General features: G+C 40.1%; 1 protein-coding gene across 3 annotated transcripts in view; it reads right to left on the reverse strand.

The window, feature by feature from the left end:
• Positions 1-275: 275 nt before the first annotated feature.
• LOC142959992 (rho GTPase-activating protein 26-like) overlaps positions 276-13,742 on the reverse strand; it is a 65,657-nt gene continuing 52,190 nt past the window's right edge. For 2 of the 3 annotated variants that reach the window (XM_076101525.1, XM_076101524.1), the window contains 6 exons: positions 12,051-12,195; positions 11,375-11,555; positions 5,346-5,381; positions 5,121-5,231; positions 4,525-4,616; positions 276-2,277 (listed from right to left, as the gene is read on the reverse strand). In XM_076101525.1, coding sequence (XP_075957640.1) covers positions 2,189-2,277; positions 4,525-4,616; positions 5,121-5,231; positions 5,346-5,381; positions 11,375-11,555; positions 12,051-12,195 — 654 coding nt within the window. In that variant the 3' untranslated portion in view covers positions 276-2,188. The other variant, XM_076101526.1, reaches the window with a different exon arrangement.

The raw sequence follows: 13,742 nt of genomic DNA on the forward strand, positions 1-13,742 counted from the left end.
GAATTTGTGTGCGGAACCACATGCAAGTTGAACTGCATGGCACAATTTGACTTTTGTAGCTGCTCGTTAATCCGTTTATTGCTGTGATTCCATAGAAATTGTTTTTGTATATTTTGGTAAAGAATGTGACTGTTGTAGATGCTGGTGTGACTTATTCAACACTGCAGTCACATTCAAATACAAAGGAAACTGCAACATGTGTGAATATGTGTGAATACAGCCAACGTATAGACATTCAGGCACTTCATTTGAAAGAAACCACCAGAAACCCCAGCTGCAGCTGTTGAACATTAATCTTTATTCTGCACAATCTTGTCAATTCACCAAAACATCTGAAAGAATATTTAAGGCTGTAGATAGACTTAAATGGTACAAAAAATCTGGGCAACAAAGAAAACGAAAATTATGAAATTAAGTTAGTATGCTAAAAATACAAAATATAAAATTTCATAATTAAAAAAACATTATACCTTATCAAATGCTGTGTATATATTTACAACGACAATAAACACCTCAAAATGAAGACAGTTCAAGATTGAGTCTTTAAGAAACTCTCATAAATAAGAAGTTCAGATATAAACAAAGTAGTCTTAATTCACATTTAAGTTTTTTTCTTTACCCTCCCATTTTTATTCTCCTGTTGAAATGCTAAAACAGTCTTTCAATACTCTGTCCTACAATCAAAAGCTTTGATGCAGATGTTCACCAAGTGGTTTAAGGAAAAAGTTCAGCTTTGATTAATGAAACGAGGACTTGAATTGGAGCCCCAAAGCAGACCAGCGTGCATAATATACATATAAGCAATTCTAATAAATGGATGTTTTCTCTTTTCTTTAAATGCCTGAGCTTCTCTGAAAGCCACATCTGCATTTCCTTTACTTATACATGAGCTTTTTGAATGTCAATGTCAGATAATTACATTATTAGCATTGTCTTGCGGTTCTACATAAAAATAAATAAAAATGGAAAAGACCGTTGTGTGCATGACGTGAATGGCAAATGTTTTTTTGTATTTTTAGTTTGTTTGCTCACTCCATGCTGTTGAAGATTAAATAATCTACAGCGAAGCTACTGATTGAATATGCCCGATGGTTAAAATATGATAAATCATATGCATTTCTGAAACATCAATGGTTTGGTTGACGGGTGCTCTGTGACGGTGCAAACGTGACTCAACACCATATAAGTGATGGATCCAATTATTTTCAACAATTAAAAAATATCCAAGCTAGAGAAGCAGTGCGAGGCCTCACAGCTGGCCTTGTTCTAACCAGCAGGAATGACTTATTACTCCTACGCTGCGTTGTAAACCACCGATCTGCTCGTGGAGCTTGTTTGAGATTTTCCACATTTTTAGATCTGAAGGGAGAGGCACAATGGATAAGGATAAACCCAACGCTGACCTTTTGGCGAACCGTTTTCGAGGTAACCTCATCCTGAGATGATCTGCCCCGGGGCTCCTGCTGCTGAACCAGAGCTCTAAAACATTAGCCGGGTTGAGTCTCGTCCTGGGGAATTACCGGACCGCCACAGCAAGTGCTCATGAACAAATGTACAGCCGTGCAACCAAAAAACCCAATCATTTGAAATCGGCCTTAGAAAAGCTCCGGTCCCTCAATGGGAATAGCAATCAGTCAAACAGCGCACAGTGAGGACGTGAACGAGCAAGTCCAAAGTTAAAGGCCGCTTGCTTTTCAACCGATTCCCTTGTCATCATCTCAACAAGAAGCTTTTAAATATCTGGCTGATAAAAAGAGGAGACTCTGAAGCAATGGCAGTGCAGTTTGAAGTAATAAATCAAGGGCTGAAAAGCCTTACATCTCAGAAATATCAACTCATTTGTACATGTGATCCCTCCCCCCACCCCCCCACACCACATCCTTTCCCCCCAGGACTTGGGAAGTCTTCCACACTAACCTAGTAACAGTGGGACTCATCTTTACTTCTTTTTTTTCCAGTGCAATTCATGGGTCTCTCCTTCGGTCCTGCGTCATGTCTATTCCATAAAGTTCTGCTTTGTCCAGTTTTATTTTCCAGTCTAGTCCAGACACGAGAGGCCTCATCGACAATGGTCCAGTCCTTAATGATATATACGATCTAATAGTTGGTTTAGTCTTGTGCAGTCAAATCTATAGTCCAGTTTGGTCAACTCCAGCCCAGTATCATGCAGTCTTTTTTTAGCCCTGAACTATAAAAACTCCACATAGTTTTCTGGTATCAATCCTGTTCGGCCGTCCAGAGTTCCCTCCAGCCAACCGGGCTCCCTGGAGACATGCACTGGAGAGAAAGAGATAGATAGAAACATTGATTTTGTTTAAAAACATCTCAAGAAAAATATCCATAAATATGTGGGACAAACACATGTGCATAAGCAGATAGTGTGAGAGAGAACGATTGGAGGAATTATCTGAATGTTTCATATCTAATGATTGTGAGCAGACATCTCTGGCAGCAACACCACACATCAATAGCTGCTGACAAGTGACCGTGAAATATGTGCCTGAATGAGAGACGTCGACGCCAGACATGGGTGTTTCCTACATTATCAACCATTTTCATCAGCTGCAGATGAGGGTGATAGCTAGCTACTGTAAGTACTGAAATATCATTTTGATAAAAAAACGATTATGGTTATGTTTTATTAAAAGCTGTGATTTGCTATTGAGGAGTCTACTGAATTAATTACATCATATTAAAATTGTTAGGTAACTGCAAATCACTTGTCCTTGTCCTCTCAAAACTCTTTTATAATTAACGTATGGTGCTTCATTGGTCGACTTTGACTGTTTATCAGAAAAGTGCATGATACTATATACCACTGTGTGCAGCCTACGTAATGCAGTGCCAAATAAGCCACAACCTGTCTAATCTAAAGCGCTGCTTGGGTTCAATGCACTTTTGTTTTGATTTTGGAAGAATATAGGTTATGTTATGTGTATTTGACATTCCTTAAACCCGTATAAATTGTTTGTTTTTTTGCCATTTTGGGCCTGAGTAAGAAGCTGTAAACACAGCATTGAATTATTATTACGGCTTTAAAAAGTTGATATGGCCAAGTCCATCAGTCACTCTTATTTCAGCTCTTTTTTGGTCTCCACCACCTTCTAAGCTGCTAAATAAGTCCACTGTAGCATACAGTGGACGTCTGTCGACAGTGTGAAGCAGGAAGAGGCGATGCAAAAGTAAATTGTGTGTTCACATGTTCTACCGCATGAAATAAAGACACACACACACACACACACACACACACACACACACGTGAACTTAACATGAGACAGTCCACAAGGTTTTTCATCTGTTTTTGATTTTCATGGATCCTCTTGATTTTAACAAAGTATGAATCAAAACTGTGGTATTATTCTGTATACAAGCTACGATAAACAGGTTAATGAATTGTCTTTTAAAAGTATTCTAATGACAGCTCAAATGGTCTTATGAGGTGTGAGATCTGTGGGGACAGCCGTCCTTGGTTAAGACGTGAGCAGACGGAGGTGTTGAGATACCACTGTGGGGATTACATGTCCCCAAGGTCACACTTTGGCTCCGATGACACCAGTCTGCACTACAATAAAGTCTAAACGTAGCTAACTCTATTTAGGGTATGGGGGTCCAAGAGACCATGTGTCAACTAGCATGAACAAAAGAATGCACCCCTACCATTCCTGAGCGGGTGTGTCGGTTTTAATGCAGATTTAACCTGCAGGGCTTTAAAACGTACCAGAACAATTAAGTTCTCCGGTTATTCTGCCTGATGAGTGAAGTACAACCTAAGTGGGTTTATCCTTAAATGTGTGCAAATCTGTTATTCATTAGGAGAGTTGAGCTAAAACAATCTGTGAGGAGATAAATGTGATTTATAGTGTTGGGCTGGAGGTTGGAGTGGCTGTAATTAGACTGCAGAGGAGCGTGAGACTGTCTGTAGCCAGATTCATATGCAGATGGGAAAGAAAGAAAAGAAAGAAAAGAAAGGCATTAAAAAGTACAAATAACATTTTTAAATAATTGACTGTGTCCTTTGTGTGTGTGTGTGTGTGCATGTAGAGTTACTTTCGTATGTATATACTATATATATGCATTCAAATTCAATGCATCGCTCTTAAGTACATCCGTTATACTCCAGTGTGCTTGCCAGCCTCTAATATTCTCTGAAGCAGTGTGCATTAAGAGCAAGTGCACATCCAAGCTTATTTATATGATATACCAATAATTAACTGCAAGGTGTCAACTAAAAAGCTTCTTTGTGCAACTGCAGTGCATCTTCCTCTTTCCTCCAACACAAATAACACACTTTATTAAAAGCAAAAATTTAAAGGAACCTTTTAATATAATTGTAAAAATGGTAGCCAAAGGAGATGAGGTTCCAGTTCAAATTTTCGGGGAAAAATCCCTCGACTACTTGCACATTTTCAACCCCAACAAAAACCAACCAACTCCCGATCTGACTTTTCCTTTTGACAGTCTATTCTTTTTTTTTTTTTCAAACACCAACCCACATTCTGCTGTCAAGTCCAGAGCCTGACTCACCGTTTTCAAAGATGGTCCCAGCGATGAAGGACAGCTCAGAGTTGTGCTCTGCCTTGCAGGCATATAGTGCTCGAGCCTTCCTGCCCGCAACACTGGAGACAATCAAAGAGTGAGAGTGAGACAGTAGGTGAGAGTGAGACAGTAGGTTCTGGGCTGATTTAGGGGGAAAAACAGACGACTTTCAGTTCGAAACAATGCTTAAATTTAGACACCTCAAATCACACAAAGGCCATTACTTCATGCAAGCTGCTTTATATGTACTAAGTAGCTGTATTCACACAAATGACAAAAACAGCATACTATTCTAGCAGTTTGTACTGATTTTGCCTAAATGTAGTATGCAGTATGTAAACAAAAGCAAAATCGACAGCATGCAAAAAATACTCAGATGCCATACTGATTTAGAAAAAATCTCCACTATGCATCGGAGCAGCCTACCTGGCCTACTGTAGCCCCCCGAACAAGACAGTCTATGGCCACAGCATCAGTCGTGAAATACAGCAAGTAGTTTCCCGGTGCAAAGACAGTCTTTTAATGCTTCACTGTGATTAGTGACAGTCTGTGATTAAACCATTACACAAACAATGTGGACCGACCTGACAGGGGAAGAGTCACTGGAGGCGGAGGATGTCGGCTGCGGACTTGATGGGGCTGAGAACATGGGCCAGGAGGGAGAGCGGGGTGACGTGGGGCTGGGAGACTTTGTGCTGGAGGACACATACACGCAAGCCATGTCATTTTTATAGCACTGGCAGTATTACATAGAACAAAACATGTATTATTCTCAGCTGCGGCTCCAATTAAAGGTGTGTTTTTCTTACCTGGTTGGTATGCTGCCACGACTCTTTGGGTTCAGCCTGGAAACACAAGATGAAATAAAAACCCAGATGAAGTTTCCATCCAAATGAATGAGCCATGAGGTGAAGTACTAAATGGTTCTCGACTTGTAAAAACAAAAGAAAGCTATTTTAACTAACCTGATATACATTTTTGACATTATGTTTCAAGAGAGATGATGTTACTTAACAAGTATTGCACAATTTGCTGTCAGGACATTACTTTTGTCAAAGTGTGGCTGAACCACAACAGGAACGCTGCAGGCTGTGAAACCAATACAACAAGCTTCAGGTGACATAAGTGCGTCACTATCAGTGACTCCTTTCACATTATACCGTACATAGCCATTCATCCATTGTTAATATACAAATATTGATTAGAGCAGCATTAAGGTATATCATTTGAAAACTACAAAGGTAGAACGTTACTCTATTACTCTGCCAGTGTCAGGTTTCTCCCTTTACATGTTTTGCAGCACATATGTGAGTCAGGGCATTAGTGTGTGTTCTTTCCTCTTATCCACCACTGATGTACAGAACATCAACTCGTTCATAACGGAGCCCTTTTTATAGCATCGACTTTCCCTTTTTTGATGACGTGAAATGTGTGTTGCCATGGTGACACTGCTATATCCTAAAGCCAGATTCGGGATAATCCCGGTCAGTCTCTCTTTAGGGATAAACGCACTGTCCACTTCAATGACCACAGTTAATGCTATACGACACGTTCAATGACACAAAGAGGAGAAGTGATGAATGCATTATGCTGCGAGGAGTCGATCTGCTGATGCCAACAATGCACTTCTGTGGATAATATTAACTCTGCAGTGGCGTCGCATGTCATCAAGTGACAGATATAGACCGAGTGATGGATTTGAGGAGGAACGTTCATTCTTAACCTTGGAAACAGCAAAACTGTGTCACCACACGGTCCAATCAGTGGCTGGTTTGGAGCTTTAAAGAGTTACTTTGCTCCTAGAGCATTTTGTGACTCTTGGAAAGACTATCAACATTACAAATATTACTGTGTAAAATTAATATTTGGGTTGAAATACTCAACATGAACATTACATTCTGTTGAGCTTCCACAGTCAAAACAAATGAAGGACTCCACTGTGGGTACACGAGGTCCCAACATGGCTGTGCTATATGAACTAGTTGCTTAACCCCAATGAATGCGGTGTATGAATGGGTGTGAATAGTTAGTTAGAGTACTAATGGGCAGGTGGCACCTCGCATGGTAGCCCCTGCCATCAGAGTGCGAACGGGTGAATGATGACATGAAGTGTTAAAGTGTTTTCAGTGGTCAGAACACCAGAAAAGTGCTATTCAATTACAGTCCATTTACCATTTGGTCTATCTATCTACTGTGATTACACGTAATTGAAGGGAGACTCGTTCCAAGCTCAGGGAATAGTGTTCATCTACAGTTGTCTAATCTAATTTTCAAATTGGCAGATGACATGATGATGTAAACTATAATTCATCCTTCTATCCGACCAAGCTCCGACCTAAAGAAAAACCCAGTAAAAGGTTTCCCATTTATTCATTAAAGTGTCAGTTTGAGTGACACGCTCTCTCCATTGTCACCCACTGCTCGTCTGTCAATGTGCTTTGTCTCCTCGATGTCACTCCAACCCGTTCTTCTTCTCTGCCTCCTTCCAAGCTCCTTCCTTGAATAGATAAATCAATAGTTTTCCTCTTTCTCAGATAGAACATTTGCCGGCATGGTGCACAAAAAAAAAAAAAAAGTATAATAAAAGCAAGTTACAAAGAAAATCAACTTGTTTCAGGTGGATATACTCTCTCCATCAGACTCGCAGCACATTTAACAGTTGGTTTGATTAAACAGATCACTTGTCTCTCCACACTCCTCCCTAACAGGCCATCAATGCACTGTGCTACAACACACCCACACACTTACTAACACGATCAAAGTCACACACTTCCATCTCATTACAAGTGAAATCATGTGAAAGCTGCCAACAACGACAGCATGAATCTAAAATGTATAGACAATACATGTAAGGAATAATAAACCTTTTTCAAGCCTTGATACTAAAAACAATAATCAAAGCTAAATTTAATTTTTTTGCAACAACAGCATGCAATTAGTGTGGTCCTGTTGATCACAAACGCCATGTCCTTTCAAGTTGACAAGGTTTGTGTTTATGACATTGGAAACATCCCTTAAGTAGGATTGCATCATCTGTTGCTTAAAGGCCGGTCGCAAAATAAATCTGCATGACCTGCAAATATCAAGTTGGGTTTCCAAAAATATTTCAATAATGAGCATCATGAATTGTATTTTCTGCGGTTGTCAAAGAGGCGTCATTGAGCCCAGCATTCCCTCTCTCTTCTCAAAATGAGAGCAAGATGCTGTAAATTACAGCAATACAGAGGACAGGCGACTGTGCTGCTTCTTTCCTCAGTGTGTACGCCTATCCATACGAATGACGACATGAATATAATGATGACATGGTGCCACTATAGAGACGCTGACAGTGTCTCATCTTCCTACGGTTCAGGTGAACACTGTTACGACAATGGAAGAGAGAACCTCACCTTTATTGGGCCTTTCATTCCTACTGCCCTCTGCTTCCCAGCTAATGCAATCTTAAAGTCAAATTCCTTGTATGTGTTCACATAGCTGGCCAATAGAGCTGATTCTTAAAACTTCCCCCATGTTTACCTGCTGTCTTGACAATTTCAGTGTCACAATTCCACAGCACTAATTCCATCAGTCCAACAAAAGAGTCACGTCATTCTGAGTTTCTCTTCTCCGACAGAAATATCGTTTGCATTCCGCAATTGATTTAAGTCCAGCACCAGCAATTTTTCATATTATTTAATATTGTCCAGCCATCCCATTACTGGTAAGTGTCAAATGCGCAAAATCTTGAGTTTCATCGACGGCAGCTTAATGTTAATTGGGGAAAAAAACAGAAAAGTGGAGAAACTGGAATGAACAGCTGATTGAAACTGGTGTTTCTTTTGAAGTGGTGACACAAGCTTCTATATGAGAGTTTACAGTAGTTCTATAGGGTTACTCAGTTGTTGATTAATGTATCCGTTAGTTGAATAACATTTATCAGTTATTTATGGGGAGTTTTTATCCTCATCATCATCCTAACAGATGAAGTTGTAACTCATAGCCACACTTGTGACTGTGCAACTTGAGATGGTGGTCGGCATTGCAGGATCTCATGACCGATTAAATCTTTTTACAGCGTCGCAGATGGGAGGGCAAGCAGCTGTGGAAGGTGGAACAGAAAATGTAGGAGGAAGTCTGTCCAGAACTTGCTCTGATCTGGATGCCTCTGGCAAAATAAGAAATGTCCAGTGTCATCAGGGTTGCCATTTCAAAACTTAGGTTAAATACCCCCCCGAGGGACTATTGTAAGGGCTCAGAATAATATTTGAAGGTCTAAGAGCATGAGAGGGTGACATATTATGTCTGTATTGTGCTGAAGGCAAAAAAAGGAAGGAAAATATCAAGAAGCAACAGCAGAGAAGAAGAGCCACATGACCTGGTGACTGGCACTGCATGTGTGATTGTAAATGTGTGCTTTGGGGAGGAAATATTTCCTTGAGAGGTTTTCTTAATGCTGCGGTCACATCTTCAAAAATTCTCAAACCGCCATTATTTGGATAAACTGACCACATATTGGGAATCTTAACAGTCATATTATCAGCCTTCAATAACAAAACCGCACAGTAAAAGTTGTGTATTTAAAGTGAAGAAGGGAAAAGAGAGGATTTATCAGCACAATGTACTTACATTTTCTTAGCTTCTGTTCAAGGTGGAGCTTTTAATTTATAATGCTGGATAGTTAAATTAATAATAATTAATTATATTCTATTTATTTTGTGAGGAAAATCTGAATCTGCAATATAAACCCTCTGCCTCAGGTACATTTAGAACTTCAATGTTTTGTCGATAGCTTTATTATGAGGACTTGGATGTGTGACGCAACTATGTTAGGCTCTTGACCTCAGTGAATGAGTTTGATGTTTCAAGGCCAAATTAATGAATTAAATCAGATAATAAAATAATCTCAGATAGACATATTCATAAAACAGCACAATAAGCTTTAGACATACAGTTAGCAGCAATACACACCCTATTTATCTATACGAGAGTCTGGCTTATTACATCGACCAACGTTGTCTGAGATGTTCTTTACTTCCCCCTCAAGTTAGATGGATTTCATTACTCTTTGGTTTCATCTCTCTTTCAGTATTTGTGCCAAGATGAAGCTGAAACCTCTTTGTACAGAACAAACACAGTGAGACAACGCACACAATGTGGGACTTTTGTTTGCTTAACAAGCACAACCTGATTCAACTCACTGAATCTATCCTGGCCTTGACAGCTCCAATGAGATTCACACTTCACTGACTACTCCAGCCAGAAAGCGTTGGTGACTCATCACCTCTACCTTTAAATCTAAAATAAAATCCTCGGCTGTGTCTGTTCCCACTGAGCTGGGTGATTTTTAAATCAGACATTGCCCTTTTTTCCCCCCATGTAGTCATAATCCAAGTGCAAAAAGCATGAGGCTTTTCATCTGATAAAATGCATGATGTCTAATGTCTAAATAGGCTGGGGCAGAGTTAATGAAAGGAAAACTGTTTCAACTCGATCACACTTGCGTACATACAGTACCATACATACTGTATATGAAAGGGCAACATGTATTAAACACTTGACAGCACACTATTCCATAGTGAGGGGTAGAAGAAAACAGAAAAAAAGGATGAAATCCTGTGAACATTTCCTGTCATGAATCATTGATGTGACTCATAAAGGGAAGAATCTGAAAACTTTTCTGTCTTCCTTTTGTTCTCCATGCTCTTGAAGCTCTCTTTAAGTTATGGATGACACATCTCTTATGTCTTTGCATAACGCCCTGAGGTGAACCCTGACCGTGGTTCAAGAAATGCAAAAATGACCTAGCTAATTAGTACAACAAAAAAGTGTATCCTTTATCCCCATCAAGTTCTGACTCCGCACATACCTCACAGCTCATTTTGAAAGGATCATAACTCTTCAACTTATGTGACATGTTTGTAACATTTGGATGAAGCTGCTTGTCAAGAGCTTCATATGAATATTTTTTTTACTCGTCAATGTACACTGTTACACACATAGTACAAGCAAAAGTTGAGCAATATGTGAGTATCATCTACAGCTTGTCATGAATGAGGCTGGATTTTCACACTTCACTTCACTAAGCGAATGATTTGAATAGATTGCTACGAGCGTGATGGAGGTTTAATCATGTTGTTGATTGATCACATCAGTCAGATTACGACCTGATGTCCTCCGTCAGTGAAGGGGGTCCTGTCACTGTACAGACACACATGGAAAGTAATAAATAACTGTGACACAGAATTCACATCTAGAGGAGAGTACTCAAATGAAAGCCGGATCATGTAACAGCTATCCCCTAGTGAGAGATTAAAAGAATGAGGATGAAGGAGTGTTGTACGGTAAATGTGCTCATGCATTCCTGCAGATTTTTGTATGTATGAAAACGTGAGTGTGTACATTCTTGAACCCATGTGTTTGTGACTATATTTGGAGTTCAAGTTTGCATGTGTACATGTATGTAACTTTGTATTTATAAATGTGTCCAAACTCCCTGCCAATCCCATCCCTCACAAACATCTGTTCATCTATTTCATCTTTTCCAGTGATTTATCTTAATGTTCTTTCTCTGTGTTCTCTTTGTCATCTGTTTTGATGTTGTTTGTGCAAAGCACGTTGAGCTGCATTCCGGTTACACTGCACTAAATCTAAACGGCCAATGGTACTCGACTTTCACTCTGGTTTTTGTGTTATTATTATTATTGTTTCCCTAATACTTTACATATTATTAGTATAATTATTCAGTTAGTTACTGTTTGACTCGATTTTTGATGAAAATAAAACCCTGTAATTAAAAAGGTCCTACAGTATCTATGAGGAGCCACACAGGTTTCAGATTCATATTCTAATAATCACTCACAGTGAGCTGGGCCGGATCTGCCGGGTGTCCTGCTCTCCGTCGTTGCTGGTCAGGCTGTGTCTCGGGGTTCGACCCTGGCTGCTGCTGCTGCTACTGCTGCTGCTGTTACAGTTGGCAGAGGAGGAAACCGGCTGCTGCAGTTCAGCGACTGTGGCATTGGCAACACTGTTCTTCTTTTCACCTACGAGAATAAAGATAGATTTACAAACACTTTGGTGTTTTCAGCCAAGAAGATGTTGTCCATTGTTCTGCAAGTATCCACTTTTATACTGACATGCTTTTTTCCTGTTCTAAAACCGCACATCTGTTGACCACTGTGAACTATCTCTGATGATAAGCTAACGGACTCAAAGCAAAACTGACCACTAACAGCCTGTTGTTAATGGTCAAGGGGAGAAAAGTGGGGGGCCAACTGCCCCTACCTCACTTACAACCCCACTACCTCCAGTGCCGTTGCTCAGACCACACCCATCTTCAATAGCGGCCTTCATTTTGACCTCAACTACACACAAAATCTGTCTAGAAATATAAACACCTGGCAAAACACTCAAAACTGCTCTGTGGTAGTTTCTGTTTAGCATAGCTGTTGCGTCTGATAACAACTAGGGGGAGGAAAACAATAATCAATCAATAAATTCTGTTACTTTTATCCGGTAGAGTGGTCGGTTCAGCTCACCTTTCTGGGAATGTGTTGGTGTGTGGAACAGTGTGAGAGGCCTTTCGCTGCAGGACGGGGCTTTGATCTCGCTGCTTCTCCTCCTGGACACGTTGAGCGGCAGGTTGGTCGGGGCGCCTGCAGAAATCGGCACGTCTCTGAATATCTGCACGGACAAAATGGACAATGATCATAATGTTGTGCTTAAATGTAAGAACATGCTATATTGTGCAAGATTGTGATATGACAGAAAAACAGCACTAAAAAAAGAAAAATTACACAATACAAAGTTCTGCAAAACCACTAGTGAGCCTATGACTCACTTTATGCCTAGCTGATAATTCTTGTTATGTTTATCTCTGGTGAAAAGAGATAATAGGTGAGCTGAGACTGTATATCTAATGTTAATTCCTGGATGTGTGCCAATTAATTGCAGCATTTTGCAGCAACAAAGCTGCGTGCTGCTGTATATAAAACTTCCTTTAACTGTGAACGATTAAATTTGTAGAAACTTAACAACGGGGGACATTGTGGGCTTCAGCCTGTGATTTGCAGCACTGATCATGACTTTGCTGAAATGTATTTCTACTCCCTGAGGCACAATTATGCAAGATGCAGAAAATACCATGCTGAGATAATATATACACACTGTGTTTCACGATCTTTACTCATCAATTACGTATATTGTTCAAACGTAATGTTTTTTTCCGCTATTGGTGCTTTGTTTGTATTAGTCTGATATTTCAGCCGAAGTCAAATGTAATCATCCAACATCCAGTCATCTGTCATCACGTTTTTTTCCTGCTTTTTCAACCAGGTCCACACCCATTGCTTCACTCAAGACGGAAAACGGAGGAAAAACATCAGATTGGAGTGCTGGAGAGCCCATTTAAAACACACTGGATTTGATGCTTTGGTTGCAGAAAAGGGCAGTGAAATGTCATAGGCAGGATCACATGAAAACTACAAATGTTTCAGTACAGAACATGAGCACATCATGAATCCCGAGTGAACCATTTCAATACCATTTACACCAAAATGAAATCCTTTAATCTTACTAGACAGTTGAATTACCAAGAAAAGAGAATAAAATGCTTTTTACTTCACACAAGCTTCAGGCTGAAATCAGAAAATGACAATATGATCATTTTATCTGGGGAGAGAGGGCAGACATGTGAAGTGCAGACAATCCCTATTCTACTGTCGTACAATAGAAGACAGTGACACGAGGACCGTTGTGGAGCTCTTTAAGGATTCAGAGCTGCTCTATCACAGCATGCACACACTACTTGTTTTGTTTTTTACACATTGCACCAGCGACAGCTGTGTCTGTCTGTAAAGCAGGGATGACATGCGGGGCTGTGTGTGACTTTGTGTGTGTCATTGACTTATCCCGTCTGTGTAAACTCATGCATCTACACAGGTGTGGGATACGTGCTCGTTGTCTGTGTGATCGTTTGTGTCCTTCACAGGCGTGTGCGTAATGTGAGGGTCTGAAACAGCCATGCTGATTTGTTTGTTGTCATGGTGAAACCTAGAAGCAGCTTGGCCAGCCAATAAGCTACTTGGATTTAACAGGGGAAGTGGCTTTGAATGTATATAGAGTACATGTAATGTGTGTGTGTGTAGCAGGTGCCCTTTCAGAATAGTTAGGTGCATTCAATGTTGTTTAAATGCACAATTACACAAAAAGAAAATCCCCTTTGACAAAGC

The sequence above is a fragment of the Anarhichas minor genome, unplaced genomic scaffold, assembly GCF_050575085.1.
Source record: "Anarhichas minor isolate MPS153535 unplaced genomic scaffold, ASM5057508v1 ptg000027l, whole genome shotgun sequence".
Classification (NCBI taxonomy): Eukaryota; Metazoa; Chordata; class Actinopteri; order Perciformes; family Anarhichadidae; genus Anarhichas; species Anarhichas minor.